We start from the raw sequence: 21,708 nt of genomic DNA on the forward strand, positions 1-21,708 counted from the left end.
TGTGATATTCTGCTTTTGTGTTGAATTACCATGACCTTGTAAAAGTCTCTGGTGTAATCATGTATTTTCATCATGCTGAGCCTCACTAAACCCAGAATAGAACACTAAAAATTTGTTTTGCATATTTTAAAGACTTACGCATTTCGATTTTATAAAAAATTTTTAACTAAATAAAATTATTAAAACGTAATTTCTTTCTTTTTTTTTTTTTTTTTTTTTTAGATTACTTGATTCAGTTTGATGGAATTGTGTAATTAAATTGAAATGCATAAATCTTCAAAATATTTTTTTGAATGTAGGTTTTTAGGCAAAAGATCTGTCTGTCATGTAACTATATACAGTATAAAATACACTGTATAAAATGATGTCTCAAGATACACATTTAAATTTATTTAGTAGCAACAACAACAAAAAAAAAAAGTGCCATGTGGCTCTAAATTTAAGTTTATCTTGAGAAATGTTACTTTTCATTATTTTCCAGACAAATCTTAAATGTTAGAATAGTCTTTCTGTGTGGGAATCAGTACCACTGTGAATTTGTCAAAATAACTGAGCATTCACCTCAGCAGGTTTACCATTATTTAGAGGCACCTCAGATAGGACACAAAAGTTCTGTGTTTGTCTAGCTTAATTTTATGTGGGTTTCAAATGTCATGCATGTTTAATGGCAAGAAAAGTTATACAGACTAATTTCCAAGCAGCTCCAGAAATGTGGTACGTCACTTCACAAACTATCTTTGAAATTGTCATTCACCTTGAATTGGCACAGACACAGAACGCTTTTATAAAGCAACCAGATCAGGTTGTTCTCTGCGTGCACTGCTCTCTAATTTGAGCTTTTCGCCACATTGATTTTTCCTCTGGAAACGCTTAGACCTGTTGGACCTCTAATCATTCTCTCAGGTGGCTGAAGACCTGCTTGTTTGCCCCTTGCAATAGAGGACAGACATTCTAACAATAGCTCACACACACTCAAGTTACTCTCTTAGGTGGAGACTTACTGAATGTGACCTTTTTTGAATAACTTTAAAGACAAAGAGCCTAAATGTCATCACTTCCACTCTGCCTTTGTCTTTTTTTGGTCATCCTTAGAGGTCTTCTGTATCCTCACATGTGCATTTCTCTCCATTGAAAACTTTGTTAACCTCTGTGGCTAAAAGGGGGAAAAATCTTTCTGCTGGATGTAGACGTACAGAGATAATAAAAATAAAAAAAAGAGCTGTAAACGTACCTCTGAGTTATATCTAAAAGCCAGGAGGCAGTCACAGGAGACAGATTGGGTGTTGATATGTGCAATGTTTGATCAGATCTGGTGTTTGAGAAGACAGATAATCTGTTTAATATAAGCAGGGGAAGATAGGTCCCCTGGCCCAGGGAGGAACAGGCACTGTGCAGAGATGAAATGAAGGAGCCGGTCTGAGATGTGTCTGACAGCTCCTGAAATTGCATGCGGGTTTTGTGGCAAGCTCTGCTGTGTCACAAAAAAGTTGATGGTTTTATGGCATTGAGATGAATTGTGGGCATATGCATCTGTCTAGCTGGGTTTTTAGTCTGGAATCAGATTTTAGTCACATAACAGTCTTCCAGTCAATCCAGAGGTCACGATCCGGATGGTTTTGAAGATGTACACTTAGTACTATTAACATGATTTTTCTCCTAAAATCTTGATGTTGATTAAAAACAAAAAAGTCCATAGACACCTTATTTGTTATCTATCTATCTATCTATCTATCTTTATTTTTATTTTTTTTAAAGAGTCGGGGGTACAAAAGGACTTCTGCAAACTGTATTTTATTTATTTATTTATTTATTTGTCTGTAATGTGTGTGTTTGTATGTCTCAGTATACCTCAGTGTGTTGGGTTTGTTCCTGGGGTGCTCCACACTAATTTTCCACTCAGCTAAAGGTTTGTGGCCCAGTGGGGGGCAGTGGCCCTGAGGTCTGGCCCGCTACGCTGCTGCTCTGCTGGGAATAATCGGGTCAGAGCCACTGGGCTGTGTAATGACACTCCACGAGTCTCTTCCTCCTACTTTTCTCCCTCCCTGTCCTTCTTCCCCTCAATCCCTGCTGTTTCTTTCCCTCTTTCTGTCCTCCCTCTTTCCTTCCTTCTCTCTTCCTTGCTTTCTTTATAATGATGGTGACCAACTGGCTCTCTTCTTACTGGGGGCTCCAAGGGTCTGGCTCACAGCACTGCCTCTAAATTTAAACCTGGTGTTTGTCTGTGTGACTGCTCATTCCTCTGTCAATGCTGTCACTCCCTTCTATCTCTAGGTTTTAAAATGTACTAAATCATACGAGGGTAGCACGCTGAATTTTAAGAGCATCTTAGGGGGTCAAGGTTTGGCTGGTTAGCTTCTGCAATTAGCTCCTGCTGGTAGATGCTGTAACATAAACATTATGTTGCCAACAAGCATCTTGACATGTATTTAAAAGTAGACATGTATTATGACCATATATATATATATATATATATATATATATATATATATATATATATATATATATATATATATATATATATATTTACAAGCAAAATATAAATCATAAAAAGTCATTATTATAGCGAACGTTTTACCAATGGCCTATATTTTTTAGGGGGGCTTTAAAAGCGTGAAATGGACTTTTGCATCTCAGGTGATTGACTCAAACTGCCCATGAGCAAAGATTGCAGCATGCAGGTTCGTTTCAGGGTTGCATGCACCATTCGAGCAACTGCCTTTGAGATTAATGGCAATTTTACCAGATTTTTCACCCCAGGCATAATAGACCACCTTAGTCTGGCCTATGGGTAAATGTTCAGCTCAATTTCCCACATTTATTCTTACTCCTGTAGTGACACTCTCTTAAGAATCTTAGGCTTGGCTATGCAATAGTAAACCATGCACGAGAGACCACTGGGAAGCCGTCCCAGAGGGAGGCTTGATAACCATCAAAAGGAATCTGTATTTAAGTGCATATTCAAATATGCAGTGACTCATCCATAAGTAATCTTAATATCTTACTTTACTGTGACATGTAGAGCATGAACTGGCTATAATTCAAGTCTGTCTGTCTTTAGCTGAACTCAGTGATAATGAAGTACTGTGACTTCGCTCTTTATGCTTTATGGAAGTTCAAATAGACATCTTGAGTAGAATTGGCTGAGGAACAGCATGGGTTTCACAGTAAAAAAAAAAAAAAAAAAAAATCTCCTATCAGAACTGCTGCTCAAGTTCTCGAGCTCAAATATGCTTTTTTCATTCTTCCTTTTTCGCACTCTCTTTGACCCTTTCACTCTCTCTTTCTAGTAGAATGAAATGTTAATTAGTCTATGAAATAAGTATTTCTAGATGCATATGAAACAACTTTTAAAATTACATCCTCTCGCTGTGATATTTTTCAAGTGCCTGGAACTAATACTTGAACTAATTAATATTTAAACCCAATATTTAGAACTGTTAGCACAAGCTGAGAAGTTATAAAATACAGGCTACTGAATTATGCGCATAAAAACTGATATCTCTTCTGTGAGATTTTATATTCTTTTTGAGACTGAAATAAGATCAAATAAAGTTGTACACCACAATTCAAATCTAGGTGTCCAGTCCATGTTTTCAATAAGTGATGCAGAGTATTGCAACGTAGAAGGGATTAAAGACAATGTTACAGAGACTACGTTTGGAATGGAATACTTACATTTCACATACTGCACACTACGCGGTATACACTGTGTTCTGCTTACTGTTTTTAAAACATAGTATGTGAAACCGTATGCAGCACTATATGTTTCATTCAGTAATAAAACATTGTTGTCACATGACCTTGTTACATTGCATCTAGTTCTTTGAAATAAGATTTCCTTTATTCCTTTTTTCCAGTTAAAACACTATTTAATACAATTTTCAACAGAATGTGCTAAAATTCTCAAAATGTGCAGTATATAAACAGTGTGGTCAGTATACATACTGTACACTTCAGAAGTAAGTAATAAGTAATATGCTAGTATCCTATTTTGAGCATAGCTGAATTTATCAAACATACTGTTGGAGTTATTCTCCAATATTTGTCCCATATATAGCTCTCTTTGCTGTTGGTCATAATACACACAATTTAAACTATACAAGGCCACTGTCATCAGTCCCACATGAGAAATTCAGTTCTTTGTGTTTATTGTAAATGAGTATGGGCCCAAACTCATTCTTTTGAGAAATTACCAGTTGTGGTTTAACAGCATGTGCAACTCTGTAAATAATACTCCTTAAAGGATTTATTATTTTTAACAGAACCTATTAATTTAGCTGCTTCTGGCTGATTCTGTTCGCTAGTTCTTCCGAAATTTTACCTATCTGGATGGGTTTGATGTAAGAAATTGCATTTTTCCCCTTGATCAAAACAAATTGATATGTAAGAGATAAATAAACCCAGCCAGTATATTTAATTTTCATGCACTAATTAGTTGTTTTTATTTATTTATTGATGTGCCTGTTTATTTATTTGTTTATGCTCTCCTCTGCTGGCATGGGTGATGTAATGGAATTTGGGTCAGTGTGTCAGAGAGTGAACATAGGGTCACAAGGGGAACAGGAAAAGCGGGAGGGCAAGATGCCAGCAGGGCCGTCCTAGTGTTTTATGTGTGCCCACTCCCGCCTGTCTGATCGCTTTGATGAATAATGAACAGGAAATGAAATCACATCAAAGTACCACATTTCTCCATGTTCGGGCTACATTTACATAATGAGGGAAACAAATTACTAATTCGTCTTCTAATAAAGCAGTTTACTTGACTAATGGTAAGGTATTAAAACAAACCTCCCGCATGTTGACAGGTGTACGTGGGATGACTTATCAAAGAGATCATCAATTAATCAGATGGAAAGCATTTGCAGAAGGGACTGGGATGATTTTATATATATATATATATGGGATATATATATATATATATAAATATTAATTGTGAGGTATATGCACACACATAAAGACACCAGCATAAGGGGCCGTTCACACAGAATGCAGTGTTACATCATTCTGTGCTGTTTTTCTAAGTGTTTTTCCATGTAAACATGCAAAAGACTGACATCTTTGACAGCTGTGCAGAGCCCTGCTGTTTTTACAGCATCTTGCATGAAAGCCATGTTTTTTCTTTCATTATTATTATTAGTAGTAGTAGTAGTAGTAGTATTTTTTTACATTTATACTTGTTAAGAGCTTAAAGTGGATTAAAAAAGATTAAAGTTGAAAATCTAATTTAATTTAATTAACAGCATTTCATTTATACAGAACCAAAGTCTAAAATCGACTATTTCTTAATGGAAATGCAAATTTAGTTAACAAACACACTCATTCATTATTTTATCCCTAAACTGGCAAAAAAAAAAAAAAAAAAAGGTGAAAACACAAACATTACAGAAACTTAAGTACACATGCACTGCTGTTTATACTTGTATATTACTCCAAGCCTGTATTGCTGTATAGGCTTATACATTTTTTTATTTTTTTATTTATTTATTTTTAACAGTATACTCAGGCCACAGGCAAACATCTTATTTATAACCCTTTTAAATAATAACAAAAAATATTCCTCCTCTTACAAGAAGCACTGACTTGTTTCAGCCACAATATGTCAAAGCCCCTGTAATCTACGAAATTATAAACATACAACCCTCATCTGCCCCCTATTGGTGAGAAACAGTAATGTCTGTGTTTAGACAGACTTCACTGCCTACAAGTTTTCCTGTTGTCTGGTGGTGGACAGAGAGAGGCTGAGAGAGTTGTTAGGTGTGACTGTATGTGATGTTTTATTAAAGGTTTTTGACAAGTGCATCTCTCTCTCTCTCTCTCTCTTTCTTACTCTTTCTCTTACATTTTACTGTTTCACCACCCAGAGCTTCAGCCTTGTGTTAGTGTGTGCATGTGTTTGAACATGTAGCGCATGTCATGCTTATTAAATCAGCAGCAGAAAGGGATTCAGGCTGAGTGATTGGAGCTACAAAGGAGGCCATTCTGATTAAACAAGTCTTAGACCTGCTTAGCACAGAGGCACACAGAAAGAAGATGATTGTTGCCATTTAAATCTCCTTCTCTGTCTCTCTTTCATTCACCAACAGATTATTACCCTTTTCCCATTCTATTTGCTGAGTTCTCCATGTTGGGCTTTTTAACTTTTCAATTCATTCACTGTCCTACCTCTCTCTCTCCCTCTCTTTTCTACTGGGGAGGTATTACCCTGTCACAACTGTCATCCGTTATAAACTTCTCTGCCTCTCGTAAGCACTCAGCGCTGATTCTTAATTGCTTCAGAGATTTGAATAAAGCCAATCTGGATTAGTCAGGGGAATGGCAGACTGAAAAACCCAGGCCGTGACACACTATTTTACCCACTGTTGTACTACAGACAGGTAAAACTTTGAAGTGTTTAAATTTAAGGCTCACAAATGTTCTTTGGCGTGTGGTTATTTTTTCCCTTCTATTACAAATGGCGATTTGTTGCAGCGAGAGAGTGTTCTGGGGCCTCTTACCATGCACTTAATAAAAAAATCTTCTATTCTTCTTAAAGTCAATATAAAATGAGATTTGCAACCCATTTTACTTCCATAATGTGACATTTTTTAGAGAAATAGAATGTTTCATGAGATAAAAATGTAGGGCAGCACTTTATTTTATCCATCAGTAATTGATTGGATTATGAAAAGTGGTCTCTATATGACAGGTGGTTCGAGGAAAGGGGTTAAAGCACCAGTCCAGAGATGGTTTTATAAAAAAAACTATAAAATAAAATATTCTTTTGGAACTTAATTATGTTCTCCAATGGCATTAGGCTTTTAAACCCTTTTTGGTTCTTTTTTTTGACACTTTTGTTTTTAAAGTGTGACATCGCAGCCTTGTCAACAACTAAAATCTCTAGTGTAAAACAGACTTAAATGTGCTTAACCTCTGGGCAGTATTTTCAGCTGTAATCTGATGTGTCTGGATTAGATGTCTCAGTGTAAGTGTGGTCTGCTGATCAGCTCTATGACCCAGTGTTGTGAACAGATCAGAGCAGAGGGTGTTTGGATCTAATGTGAGGGCCTCTGAGCTCTGATTCACTCCACCTGCAGAACCCAGGCCTGATGAATACGCTTCATTAAGGGTAGAACACAAAGCTGGCTTGTCCCCTGGCTCTTTTGGGCCTGCTCTGCTTCCACAAATAGAGTCACTGTTGTTTTAGCACCACCGAGAGAACAGAAACAGGAGACAGTCACCACAACCAACTGGTCTTTCTCTCTCTTTTTCTTTCCCACCTCCCCCTTCTGAAATATGAAACAGAAATATAATGCATGGATTTGTACTAGTTGCCAAGCTTGTGTTCCGTTTCTTTCATGCTGTGCTGGTCACAGATGGGAGATGGTTAGATGCATTTGTGCAGCTGTTTTTTCCCTCTTTCTAGCAAATGCTTTGACTTTGTTTCAATCATTCACTGGCTGTCTTTTCCCTCAAGTGCTAATGTGATTTTTTTTTTTCGTCCTTGTTTTCCAGGTGCACCAGGAAGGAGAAGTGTGAGCGGTCATCCGAGCCTCGACGTTTCGCCTCTGATATAAAGCAGTGTGTGAGACTCAGCGTTCACCCCAACAACATCTCTGTGTCCCAATTCAGTGTCATGGTGAGCACTAATCCATTCTCATCCCACCTATCATAGCATATAAACAGAATCATACAAGATACAGATCATATAGGGATGGATGGATGAGTGGATGGATGGACGGACAGAAGGACAGACAGACAGACAGATAGACAGATAGATGGATGAATGAATAGTAGATGAATGAATGGATGGATGGATAGCAGATGGATGGATGGATGGATAGATAGATGGATGAATATTAGATAGATAGATAGATAGTAGGTTTGTAGCGATACACAGATTTCACGATACGATATGATGCATAGCCTCACGATACGATACAATACGAAACGAGCACCCACAAATGTTTTCCTGTAAGCTCAGCATCGACTCTCCGGGGGAGGAGACTGTTCCGCAGCTCTCAGAATTGCGCTGCTTGGTTTTAATTAAACTATATTGTGTTTAGGTATCGTACTATAAATATGGTATTGTATAGTGAGCATCGTATCGTACAATACAGTACGACACAATATGTTTTTACACCCTAGATAGATAGATAGATAGATAGATAGAAAGATGAATGAATAGTAGATTAATATATAGAGGATGGATGGATGGATGGATAGATGATAGATAGGTAGATGGATGATAGTAGATGGATGGATGGATGGATGGATAGATAGATAGATAGATAGATCACCTCTTACACCATAGTGTCATTCACTGTTCCATTTATGCTGTGTAATCAAACCATTAAATATCTTTATTCCCTAAGGAATATTCAAGAAATACTGAGGCCCTTTATATGTTTCTCAGGATAAAGCCAAACGTTGGTCATATTGACATTAGCCTACACTAATTCAGTTATGGAGCCCATTGCTGTTCTGGCTCCATCATTAATGTGATCATGCTCTTGTGAGTTCAGCCTTTATGGATTTGCCTGTTGCATTTATGGGTTTTTGAAGTAACGTCATGCAGCCTGACCATATCACACTGTTTGGCTCCAGTCACAAAGCTGATTGTGTCATGGTATTGTTTGTGGTTAAAAATGTCTAGTGTCATAGCTTCTTTAATGTAACCAAAATAGTGGGTGAATTATAGGCTACACTGAGAGAGTGTGTAGATCCCTTCATGTCAGTCCCAAGCCCCCATATTCCTTGTCAGGACAGTCACTTTTTCTCTTTATGTTTTTGTGTTAGCATTTTACATTGTGTCCTAACCAGGCACACCACGATAAAGCAGCTAAACTATTAAAAGCTATCTCTTCTATGTAAATTAAACATGAAATATGTTCTGATTGGCTGATATTGTGCCATGTTGTGCAGCATTGTTGGTTTCAGTGTGGACAGACAAATTACTTGTCGCTCCTGTAAGGACAGTGTTAGACAATGTGTTAAATTAAACATTTTATATTTTTTAAAAGTTTTATAATATTAGCACACATCCACATAAATATAATATATTATGCAACATTATATATAAAAATATACTTTTTATTATGGGACTGGTCAGACATTTACCCAGACAGCATTAGAAAGAGAGAGTTTAAATTACCTAGAGGAAAACCCATCTGTAATCCAATAGATTGCAAACTGTACACAGAAACACACAACAGACATGCACATCAGTACTTGACCTTTTTTCATTATTAAATATTTGTTTGAGAAGAAAAGCACAAAGCTTCTTTATTTGGTCAGCAGGGAGCATTTAGGAATTGAAGCATATTTCTCATCAAAAAGAAAACGTTTTTAAATGATGAAAAGCGGACTATTTAATGTTTATGCTATACACTAATTTAACTAATGTATTTTACTGCTTTTACAATGTATAAATCTTTATTTAAATGATCTTGTTCAAATCATGCATGGATATACGCAAGATGATTCTTTTAGATAATATACAGGCTCTGATAAGCAGAGCCTAGCATAGCTGTAGCATTATTCCCAAGTAGGATTACAGTTACAAAGTACTTGTTTACAGAACATTTCTATCAGGACTGGATTTAAACCTATATGTGCTCTCAGAATTCATTTAAATGTAGATTGATTTCATCCGTGCAATTTTAAAGTCCAACAGGGGAACAATAGTTAGAGTCCTGTAGCTCTCGTGGACTCGAAGGGTACAGTGGCAGCTTTGTTTCTCTCTATTTGCAAATCCTGAAGCATAATTAGAAACCCACATCAGGAGGTCACTTGATGCAATGCAAGAAGCAGACGTGTGAGCGACGAGCTCTGCGCACTTTGCTAAATTTTTTATTATTTTCATGTTATAATCTGGTGAAATTTGATACACCCAGTTACACATTTGATCTTTGAGGCAAAACATGGCAATGAAGTCAAAATCCTCAGAATCTGGAGACATTAAAAGACACTTACATGTTCAGAATGAAAGCCCCGACAGGCCTACAGACCAGGGACTCGATTTCGATGACGCGGCGGGAGAGGAGATCCAGCGTCAGTTGTCCAACATGTCGGTGATGCTGACGAAGGTTCTTGCTGACTTGGAGGATCTCGCTGTCATACGTCGATATTACATCTCCTTGAAAAGCTTGAAGATCTTGAGAATAGAAGCCGCAGGAATAACGTTCGAATTGTGGAATTCCTGAGCATGAGGAGGGCAGAGATATGGTGAAATTCCTAGATGAGCTATTCCAGAGTCTGCTCGACATAACAGGCCATAAACTGAAAATCGAGCGAGCTCACAGTGTCCCAGCTCACAGATTTGCTGAGGTAGAAAGGCCCCGATCAATCCTGGCCAAATTTCTGAGATCATCCTATGAAGATCTTGTGTTGCATCAGGCGAGGAGCAAAGGGAAGCTTTCTTGGAAGAACCATAATATTTTCTTGTTCCTGGACTTTGCGAGTTCGACAAGAGAGAAACGCGATCAGTTCAAGGAATGTAAGAAACTCTTACATCAGCAAAAGATCACTTTTGCTCAGATGTTTCCGGCCAAACTGAGAATAGAAACGAAGGGCGGTCGCAAAGTATTTACATGTCCCAATCAGGCAATGTCTTTTTTAGAATCAGTGGGTGAGTAAACTTTTGGGTGTTTCTCATGTGAGTGGGTCGACTCGCTGTACTTACTCTGGCTTTTGAGGAAGCTGGGCATCATTTTGGTTTGTTTTTTCTTTTTGCGTTGGCTCCACCAAGCAGCTGGAGTTTGTTTTGTGAATAAAACTTTTCCTTAAAGAAACTTTTGCATTGATGGAAGATTACTTTTGCATTGAAATTCCCGGTCAGTTTGAGCATCTACATGCTCACACAAAGGACGTCTTTTATAAAGTTGACAGATTGAGTAAGTCATGGTATATACTTTTATGCAGCCTCCAAGTGAATTGACTCGACCATCCGGGGAACCAGGATGTCGGTTTTGTTTCTTTTTGTATTGGTTCCGCCTAGCGGCTGGAGCTTGTTCTATTGAATAACACTCCTTTGGAACAGCTGTGGATTAATCTGTTCGTTCTTCGTGCTTATTCCTCCTGCTGGCTGGAGTTTGTTTTGTTGAGTATTTTTACGGGACATGGAATGATTACGTCATCCGCTGAACTCATAACAGCTGGCTCACTGAACATTTGTTTGTCTGTCCGAGGAATCTGAATGGTTTTATATCAGCTGGAATTTTTCTTGTGGAAGATCACACCTTTGAGACAGATCTGTGAATGAATCTACACGTTCTTTGTGTTCATTCTTCCTATTGGCTGGGGTTTATTTTACAAAGTATTTTCTGTTATGTAATTTTGCCTCACAAATTTGTGAGTAAAATTGAGCAATCCGATGGCAAAGTTGTCGTGGGGGCTCGTGGGCATTCATGGACCTTTTGAGTTTAGAGGGATTGTTGCCGGTTGGCGCTTTCACGCACGGGGTTAATGCGCACGTTTTTCTTTTTTCTGTTTGTTTTGTTCAGGGGGAAGTTCAGGGTTTGATTGTTTCACTAATGGGGAATGTGGTCTTTATAATTTTGTATTTGACACACAATTTATTTTTTCTACTATATCAAAATGTCAAATGTTAACATGAGTGTACTATCTCTCTCCACATGGATTGTAAATGGGTTGGGGCACCCCATAAAAAGAAGGAAGGTTTTTACTTAAACGTAAGAAATATGATATAGTGTTTCTTCAAGAAACACATCTCTCCCCGCAGGAAGCTGAAAAATTTGGGAAGACATGGGATGGACATGTTTTTTTTAGTGCTGGCTCAAGTAAGAGCAAGGGAGTCATTATATTGATAAATAAACATCTACAATTCAAATGTCTCAAACAGACTAAAGATAAATTAGGGAGAGTCATTATTGTTTTAGCTGAAATTCAGGGGCAAAGGTTGATTTTGACTAATATTTACACACCTAACGCTGATGATCATGGCTTTTTATAGATCTTGAAGGTATGCTGCAAATCGCTAGCACCCCTCATGATATAATATTGGGAGGAGAATTTAATCTGTTGATGGATTCAGTCCTTGATCATAGTGAAGCAAACGTGTGTAAGCCCCCTAGAGCAACATTGACGCTTCACAGAATGTGTAAAAATCTTGGTCTTACAGATATTTGGAGATTTTGAACCCATCTGGTAGGGACTATACATTTTTTTCATCAGTCCATAAGATTTATTCTAGAATAGATTTTTTTTTATATCCAAATCCCTCATTTCATCTGTTGTTGATTGCTCAATTGGAAATATCTTAATCTCAGATCACACCCTGGTGAGTTTAGCGGTGTTGCCATATACAGAGAAAAATAAATCATATAGTTGGCACCTTAATGTGTCCCTTTTGCAAAATCCTGATTTCCAACAAATGTTAAAGACTGAAATCAGTGTTTATATGGAGACCAACTGGTCCTCTGTGGGCGTGGCTTGGGAGGCACTTAAGGTGGTTCTTAGGGGTCAGATCATACAGTATGCCTCATTCACCAAAAAATCCAAAGTACAAGAACTTGTGGATTTGGAAGGAAATATTAAAAGTGCCGAGGCAGAGCTGAAGCACCGTATGTCATCTGATGGCCTCAGAAAATTGACCCGATCGAAATATAGATATAATACTGTTTTGTCACGGAAAGTGGAGTTTTGGTTATTCAGGGCAAGACAGTCATACTTTGAGTCGGGGACAAAGCAGGAAAACATTTGGCTAGATATATAAAGCAGAGAGAGTCTTTTTCTGCCATTCCCTCAGTGAAATCTGCTGGTGGCGAAATATTTACCTCGGCCATTGATATTAATAATACTTTTAAAGAATTCTACTTTGATCTTTATAGTTCCACATCTTCGTCTACTGATGAGGATATTAGGAACTTTGTGGAACAATTGATCTTCCTAAACTGACGACTGAGCAAAGGAGTTCTCTTGATTCTGAGATAACCTTGGAGGAGCTTGATGAGGTAATTAAGGCCCTGCCTACAGGCAAGGCTTTGGGGCCTGACGGCTTTGCCACTGAGTTTTTCAAATCTTCTGCTACAGAATTGGCTCCACTTTTGTTAGAAGTTTATACAGAATCATTAAAGAATGGAAAGCTTCCACCAACCATGACACAAGCCCGGATCAGTCTGATTCTTAAAAAGGACAAAGATCCAAGCGAGTGTAAAAGTTACCGTCCAATTTCCCTGATTCTGTTAGACATAAAAATGTTGTCTAAAAGTCTGGCTAATCGATTAAGTAAAGTTATGACATCACTTATACATATAGATCAGGTGGGGTTTATTCGAGGCCATAGCTCTTCTGATAACATTAGACATCTCATCAATATCATGTGGTCAGTAGCGAATGATCAAACTCTGGTCGCTGCCATCTCACTTGATGCCGAAAAGGCATTTGATATGGTAGAATGGGATTATCTTTTTAAGATTTTGGAAATGTATGGGTTCGGGAGTACTTTTATTTGTTGGATTAAGCTACTTTATAGACACCCTGTAGTGGCGGTACAAACAAATGGACTAATTTCAGATCTTTTCACTCTGGATAGGGGCACCCGGCAGGGTTGCCCTCTTTCCCCCTTATTGTTCTGTCTTGCCCTGGAACCATTAGCAGCCGCAATAAGAAAGGAGGATGATTTTCCAGGGGTGACTGTGGTAGGTGTGGCGCAGAAGCTGCTGCTTTACGCAGATGATATTTTATTATTCGTCTCCAACCCTTCTAGATATATGCCTTGCCTCCACAGAATTATTAATTCCTTTTCCAAGTTCTCAGGATACAAAGTCAATCGGTCTAAATCCGAAGCATTGGCTTTGACAGCGTACTGTCCAGTAACGGCTTTTCAGCCGGGTGCCTTTCAGTGGCCCAAACAGGGAATTAAGTATTTGGGGAATTTTATTCCCAGCAAATTTGTCTGATTTAGTCAGAGTTCATTATGATCCCTTAATAAAGAGGTTTTTGAGTGATGTGGACAGGTGGGCTTCATTACATTTATTGATGATTGGGAAGGTTAATGTTATTAAAATGAATTGTATTCCAAAATTAAACTACCTGCTACAGTTTCTCCCTGTAGATGTCCCCCTCTCTTATTTCAAGCAATTTGATAGCATAGCTAAATACTTTATTTGGAATGGTAAGCGTCCCATGTTAAATTTCAGTAAGTTACATTGGCTGATTGACAATGGTGGGTTAGGCCTACCCAAGATTTTGTTTTATTATTATGCATTTGGTCTTAGACATTTGGCTCATTTGTTGCTTCCACCTGAGAGAGCCCCTCCCTGGTTTAGTATTGAAAAGGAAGTTCTTACCCCTATCTCACCACAGCAAAGCCTTTTGATCAAACTAGCCGGAGATGTTAAGTCGCACCCCGTTATTTTGCATTTACACTCGATATGGACAAAAGTGTCCAGAGTGTTTAATTCGGATATTTATTTAAACATAGCCTCGAGCATATGGCTGAACCCTAAACTATGTATTAATGTGTCCCCTTTCTGTTGGTCAGATTGGATTGTGAGGGGGGTTAATGCACTCAGTGACCTATATGAGGGTGGAGTAGTGAGACCTTTTGAAAATTTGGTTCAACATTTTGGCATTCCCAGATCTCAGTTTTATAAGTATTTACAGCTTCGCCACCTACTCTGCACTGTTTTTGGGAGTGGCACACCCGCCCCCCCCACCAAAGCGGCCATGTAAAGCGGCCATGTAATCAACCCATGTTTTTTGGGGATGTGTTGGGATCCAGGAGTTTTGGTTGAGGTTTCAGAGCTTTGTGTGTGTTGTAGTGGACACTCAATTTTCTTTTTGCCCCAGACTGGGTATTTTGGGTGATGGGGTGGTCCTGAATATAGGTGATAAATATATAAAAAGCTGGGTCCTAACCAGCGTGATGATTGGCAGACAGGTAATTCTCAGGGGATGGAAGTCAACTGATGCGCCCTCATTTCATGAGTGGTCTACCGAGATGGGCAGGGTAGCAGCATTTGAGGAGATGGCATGTAGAACTTTTTTTTTTATTTTTATTTTTTTTTTTATGTTTCTAAATATTTCTGCTGTATTATTGTCTATATGTGTGTCTTTGTCGGTTGGCTTTTGACCACTGGGGTGATCGTTTGTGTCGGGTGGGGGTGGGGGGGTTAATGTTCAGGGGGAAAAGTTGTGATTTCATGTGGTTTGATTCTGCATTTTCTGTCTATTTGATTTGCTGCATGGAATCAATAAAAATTGTTAAGAAAAAAAAAAGAAAAAAAGAAACCCGCATCAGCATCTGAAGACCACAAGAGCATACTGTCTTGATGCTTTTTCCTGTTGAGGCAGGAAGTAATCAAGGAGACCATATTTCTCATGTCGTACCCACTGTTGCGAGAGGCCTCTTTTTTGTTTGTTTGTGGTGTCCCTCTCATGCTGCATGGGATGATTTTCATATTTATCACGACCAGTGTGGGTTTGTTAGCCGCTGCTTGAAATGTAATTGAAGAAATTCTCTCTGCATCCCCTCTCTAAAAGGAAAAATAAATTAAATCCCAGAGTGGCACCGCCATCCAACGGTGCATCCTTAACTTTAATGGGAAAGTGGGAAACAGTGAGAGAGAGAGGGCGAGATGGGGAAAGTGTCGGCTACATGTCCCTGCCTTTTCATTAAATAGCAATCTAAAAACAGCCCCGGTCAGCCGATCTGTTGAGTAAAGGGTCTTTCAGCCAGTATCACAAATGTAATGCTAAGAGCGGCACCACTCTATGCAAGGCTGTGGCTTCCTATTAGTGTGGATATTCTGATTTCTTCAATTCACCTCATCTGATGACCCTACAGAGCATAACTGCATGCCTTCCCAAACAGCCCCTCAACTGAGTCAAACTAACAGAGAGAGCCACGTGGGTATTTAAACAGAGAATATCTTTCATACAGCTTCATTATTCTCTCTTTATACAAAGTCTTTTTCTTTTGCTGTCTTTGTTTCTATCCCATGTCATCTGCTTTTTCTATTCTGTACTCAATGTTGAGAAGATCAGCATTGCTAGTTACCAGCATACAGTATTTTGTGTTTTGGGAACAGAATGGGTTGCTGGTGTGCTGGTGTGCTGGTGTCCCATCTAGACTTCATAATTAGCTTAAACAGCAAGACTTTATTTAGTGCACCTTTCTTTCTTTTCTTCTTTTCTTTTCTTTCTTTCATTTCTTCCTTCATTCCTTTCTTCCTTCTCTTTTGCTCACTTCATTTGAATGGGTGTCAGGCAACACGTATTTCAAAACTGGACTTGAAATTCTTTCAAAGATTTGGAGCTAGAGGGCATTGTGGGCAACAGGAATAGAGGACACACAGCAAGAATGAGAGAGCATTGGCTCTCCTCATGAGTCATAAAGAAGAAAGAGAGTGTAAAGTCTCACCCCACAGCCCCCCCCCCCCATTTCTCTCTCTCTCTCTCTCTCTCTCTCTCCCCCCTCAATTTCCCTTCCTCTTGTGTTCAGTGAAACACATTAGAGTCAGTACAGGCTGACTGATGGCTGACTAAAGTCTCTTGATGTCTCCAGTCATTTTCCTCCAGGAAATATTGTAGATATGTGGCCACTGGTTCAATGGCCTGATTTTGGTGTGCTGTTGGCCATGTGTCAGCTGGGATATTTATGGAACGGCCGTGTGAGTTTTCTGGGATGTCTTGATGTCTGGGACTGGAATGAGATTTCCCATGTGTGGAGTCTGCAGATGACTTGCTCTCTCTCAAGAGTATTTTAAATCACTGACATGAGGAAATATCCACATTACAGCAGTTTTAGGGGCAGCAGCACAACAGTTTATTTAGTGCACATAGACTGTCAGCTATACTTCTCTATTTCTTCTATTTAGAATAGAAGGTCTATTAGTTACCAAAACGCACAAAATGCCCTGTCCTTTTCTTCAATATTTAACTTCAAGTTGTCTTTCCTTTTTTCTCAACAGCTTGTTTTGGAGGCCCATAATGTGCCTGAACTTTCTTCAGGGGTCAACTGCACCTTTGAAGACCTAGCAGAGATGGACGGTCTGGTTGAGGGAAATCACATCACCTGCAGCTCTCCTGCTGAGAAGGATGTCCCACGCATTGTCGTAGACCAAGGTGTGAAAATACTCTGCCACTTAATAATCAAACACAGGAGCAAAATGGTCAAAGGGCCTGCAAATTTAACATGATGACATTTCAAAGACATAGATTAAGACTGAGACTTTGTCACATTCGATTAAGATTAAGCTGGAATGGTAATTAGAATTGCTGATGAATGGATGTTCTCCAGATTCTAGAGAAGCTGGATTTATATCAAAAGAGAGAGAGAGGGAGAAGAACACAGACTAAGAAAGAGAGAGTGTGAGATAAATAAATACCTGAGCAAAGATAGAAGTTTACATACTCATTATTTCGCCTGCAGCTGTTGACTTTTGCCGCAGGACATGTTTTGTAATTGAGTGAATAAAGGTTGTCAAGAGGGAGGCAGTCTGCATTCTGTTTCTCATTCTGCCTTCCTTTTCTTCCCCCATCTCGGTCTCTGTCTCTCTATCTTTTAGTCTTTCATTCTGAGGCTCCATTGGCAGTGAGATTTGAGAGATTTTTTGAGTTAAGCGATTGGATCTCCAAAAGTGATGACACTCCTCACTCCATCTGTTTGGGCTAAAAATGGTTTTGACAGCATTCACTCAGACAGATAAGAAAGAGAAAAGATTTTTCAAGAGAGAACACTTTTGTCCTCCTTTTCTCTCTCTCTCTCTCTCTCTCTCTCGTCTCTCTCTTTTTCTGTCTTGCTTTCGTTGTTCATCAGTTCTGTTCTTTTCGCGTCTGTTTTCTTGCCGACGTGGTTGGTTACCCCATCGTAATTGAAATGAGCGCACATCTGGGCAGCTGTCTAGAGACTGGCAATTTTTCATAATATGAAAACGTCTCAGCAGAAACAGGGGAGTAGTCATCTGAATATGTTATATATGTGAAAAAGGTAGAAAAGTATGTAAAACACAAATATAAATAAGCCGACAAACCCATTTTGTTCACCTACCAAAATGTTCTTTCAGAGTGTCTGATATTGAAAGCAGCTGCAAATTAGTTTAAGTGGTTGCTGTTCAGTAAAATGGTGGAGTTGTGTGGGTAGATTCAGTGAAAGGTTTGTGAATAATGATGCATGCAAGTCTCATTGGAGATGTAAGCCTAGTCAGGCCACCATGAAATTACAGGTCGGCCCAATCTGCAGGGGCCCGGAGCTCCGAAATGCTACAGTGCAAACACGCACTCACACTATACTGGATACATACACTATTACACACCCAAGGGCAAACATATATACACACACTACTGGATACATACACCATCACTTTCACACATATTCATAGCTAACAGAGAACGTGAGCCTTGGGCTTGAGTCAGTATTTAGAACATTTATTTAACCCTTCGTAATGGGATACCTGGGATTAAGGCAAATGTTTTTGTGAATTCTGTTTAAACACAGTTATAGGGAGGAAGGGCAGAGAAGATTAATAGGAAGAAGGTTATTTGTTAGGTGGCTCCCATATTCCTCACTTTCCTTCAGTTCCTTAGCGTCATGGTAACTGTGTGTGTCCTGAGTGACTCATTAAAGACGGACACAGCAGCGGGTGGCAGGGGGCCTTCACACACAAGCACACACACACACACACACTAGAGATACTTGCCATCAAGGTAACATTTAAGTGAGCTAATTAGGACAGATTCATTGTCAGGCACACTTTAGAGTGATTGATTAATGATTTGCTCTTTGTTAAAGAAACCGTGTACGACAGGGAGTGTATGGAGAGCAAGAAAGAGGTTGAAGATAAAAATGTGTGAAAAAGAGAGACAGGAATACAGAGAGAGGTAAAAGCATGGTCTTCCTTTGAGAGGGGGGATGTCATGTCCAGCATGTTGAATTAAACATGAGGTTCTTCATTAGCTCAGACAAACGCATGCTGAAGATGGGCACTTTTGTGCCACATTTCCCTTAACTCATACAAGTTTCTTTTTCTCACTTTCTCTCTCCATCACTCTTGGATGTTTTCATCTGGAAGGGTTTGAGCTCATATCTGACTGTGAGAGGACTGTTCAGCTCATTCCAGAGCTCCAAACCTTCACAAAGATCTTATACAATCTGCATGCAGTAGTGGGCATCTTTTTTAAATAAAACTCAATTAAGATGTTTAGCCCAATGTCATCGGTGTGTTATGAATACAGAAGGAGAATAATAGTTAAATGATTGCTGGTTTGTAATATATCTGTTGATTGCATTGAATGAATTAGAAACATTTGTACTCTTGCAATCAGGTTCACTGCAGTTGGTGATTTGGAGATGGTCAAATTCTTTGAAACCAATCACAAGCTGTATTTTCTTCTTTACTCCAGCAAATTTTAAATGGCTTTGTCTCTTTGTCTTACTGATGAAAAACAATGAGGAGACACTACAACACTCATAACGTAATTTTTTTAATACCTTTTAGGTGACCATCAGGCTGTGCAGCTCTACCTCAAGTCAAAGGAGACGGGACTTGCCTTCGCCAACACTAGCTTTGTCTTCTACAACTGCAGCGTCCACAAGTCGTGAGTGCTTTTTTCTTTATTAACACTGAAGTATTCATCCATTTGGAGGGCTGCAAGACCATGCCATTCATCTTGTTTTAAGTTACACATCCTTGCTAATTATACTTTTAGTCATTGAAGGTTTTGGCTGTCAACTCTTTGGTCGAAAGTCTTTTACTTAAACCATTAACTCTCAACCATAGCAAAACACCCTACCTGTTTCCAGCAAAACTCAAGCTAACTGCATTAATCAGCACCATTTCCCTATATCAGGTGCCTGTCCTGTGTTGGAAGTCCTTACCAGTGTCACTGGTGCAAGTACCGTCACACCTGCACCCACGACCCCAGCAGCTGCTCCTTCCAAGAGGGCCGTGTCAAACAGCCAGAGGTGAGTCACTCATGATTGGTCACCCACAGTGGGTGCCGGGATTTGTATTTGGCCCTCATCAATCTCAGTTGGATTTAATTGAGTTAATTGGTGCAGGGGTGCAGTTCAGGTTACGTCCTGATTGTGGGATGTCACCCCGCGTCACCCTGAGAAGTCAAGCCACTCTGATAGCTTTGATTTGGACTTAATTTTCATTAAACCTCTAATTTTTCTTCCTGTATTCCCACCAACATCTTATTCCAAGTAAATTATCAATAATATTGGCACTACATGCACAACTTGAGACCACTGCAGGCCCATTAGATTAATTAAAAGCTGCTGTTGAAGCTTGACGATTTTTGTTGGAGCCAAGCTCATCCCAGAAACGGCGAGGAGGACCAAACTGACGATTGTATATCATTGAAGCACCCATAAATCCCTCCCTTAGGGTCTACATAATGTGGATCACAATGTGTTTATTTCCTTTGCATCACACATCTGAAGAGAAATTGGCAGCTAGCGCAGAGATATGAATACGTACATCATGTGTGCTTGGCTTTGAAATGCGTAATGAATTATGAGGACACCTGCCCCCTGAGGCTATGTGTTTAAGCCACACAAATGTGTAGCCTCATTAGTTAGCATTCATTAACATCTTTTAGCAGAGTGTTTAAAAGGCTGCCAGCATTTGACGTTCCAATTATCAAATGGCCACGCAGTCAATATTGACCAGGTTAAAATTTGGAAATCCCTATTGTGTGTCTAGTGACTTCCACACAAAGTGTTGACTGAATATTAGCACATGTTAATGACATTTGCACTGGATGTTTTTGTTTGATTTTTGTTTTAAGGCAGGTGTTTTGTCCAGTTAATGAGTTTAATTTGGATTTCATTAACCCCTCATACTAGAGGTCTCAAATCTGCTTGCCAACTCTGGGTGGCTCAGAATTAATGACCATGGATGTTTAATTTGCTAATCCACTGTGCAGACACTGACGACAACTTGGCATGGATAAATGAGATGACCTTTCAAGCTGACCTTCCACAGATGAATTTCTGTGTTTTATACCAATTAAGCAATTGTTGAGAATGATCTGAATAATCAGGGCATGTGTTTGAAGGGTCCGAATAGTGAGGAGCCCGTCTGCAGTCGGGGCCTGTTTCAGTATGCACTTTGGCATCCGTTAGAATGTCGTGTCTGCCAAGATTTAACAACAGTGTGTCTGGCATTCACAGTCTCTCACATTTAAATATCTGACGGGCAGTTTTGCAGCGGTCTGCTTCTTGTTTCATTTTCAATTTTCAGTTGTGCGACACTTTATTTTGTTTAACAACAACAGCAAAGTAATTATTAGGAATTATATTAAAGCAATTGTTACTGTATGTTTTGTGGCAAAATTCAAATATCTAAATAAATAGTTCACCCAAAAAATGAAAATTTTGTCATTGTTTACTCACCCTTTATTGTTTTTTCTATGGAACACATAAATGTAGAACTTTTTGAAAAATCATTATGCAGCTCTTGCAATAAAATGACCATTCATTCTAACTACAAAAAGTAGAAATGCACGAGGATCAGAAGCAAACTTCAGGGAAGGGCAAGATTATTAGTAAGAAATTAAAAACAACCTCTATCATATACGCGTTTTGAAATTATGTGAAGGTGAGAATGGGACAGAATTTTTTTTTTTGTTTGTTTTTTTTGGGTGAACTATTATTTTTTATTTTTTTTGTTTTAAATGCATTTGCTTCTCAGTTGGTTCATTTTATTTTATCTGCTTGGCCTGTTTAACCCATAGCATATCCATTATTATGATATTACC

At 38.9% G+C, this 21,708-nt stretch overlaps 1 protein-coding gene across 2 annotated transcripts in view; it reads left to right on the forward strand.

The window, feature by feature from the left end:
* LOC127435092 (plexin-A4-like) overlaps positions 1 to 21,708 on the forward strand; it is a 309,230-nt gene that overhangs the window by 218,550 nt on the left and 68,972 nt on the right. For both annotated transcript variants that reach the window (XM_051688268.1, XM_051688269.1), the window contains exons 6-9: positions 7,492 to 7,615; positions 16,914 to 17,067; positions 19,440 to 19,539; positions 19,792 to 19,906. In XM_051688268.1, the coding sequence (XP_051544228.1) occupies positions 7,492 to 7,615; positions 16,914 to 17,067; positions 19,440 to 19,539; positions 19,792 to 19,906 (493 nt within the window). The remainder of the gene's footprint in view (positions 1 to 7,491; positions 7,616 to 16,913; positions 17,068 to 19,439; positions 19,540 to 19,791; positions 19,907 to 21,708) is intronic.

Source organism: Myxocyprinus asiaticus, chromosome 45, assembly GCF_019703515.2.
Source record: "Myxocyprinus asiaticus isolate MX2 ecotype Aquarium Trade chromosome 45, UBuf_Myxa_2, whole genome shotgun sequence".
Taxonomy (NCBI): Eukaryota; Metazoa; Chordata; class Actinopteri; order Cypriniformes; family Catostomidae; genus Myxocyprinus; species Myxocyprinus asiaticus.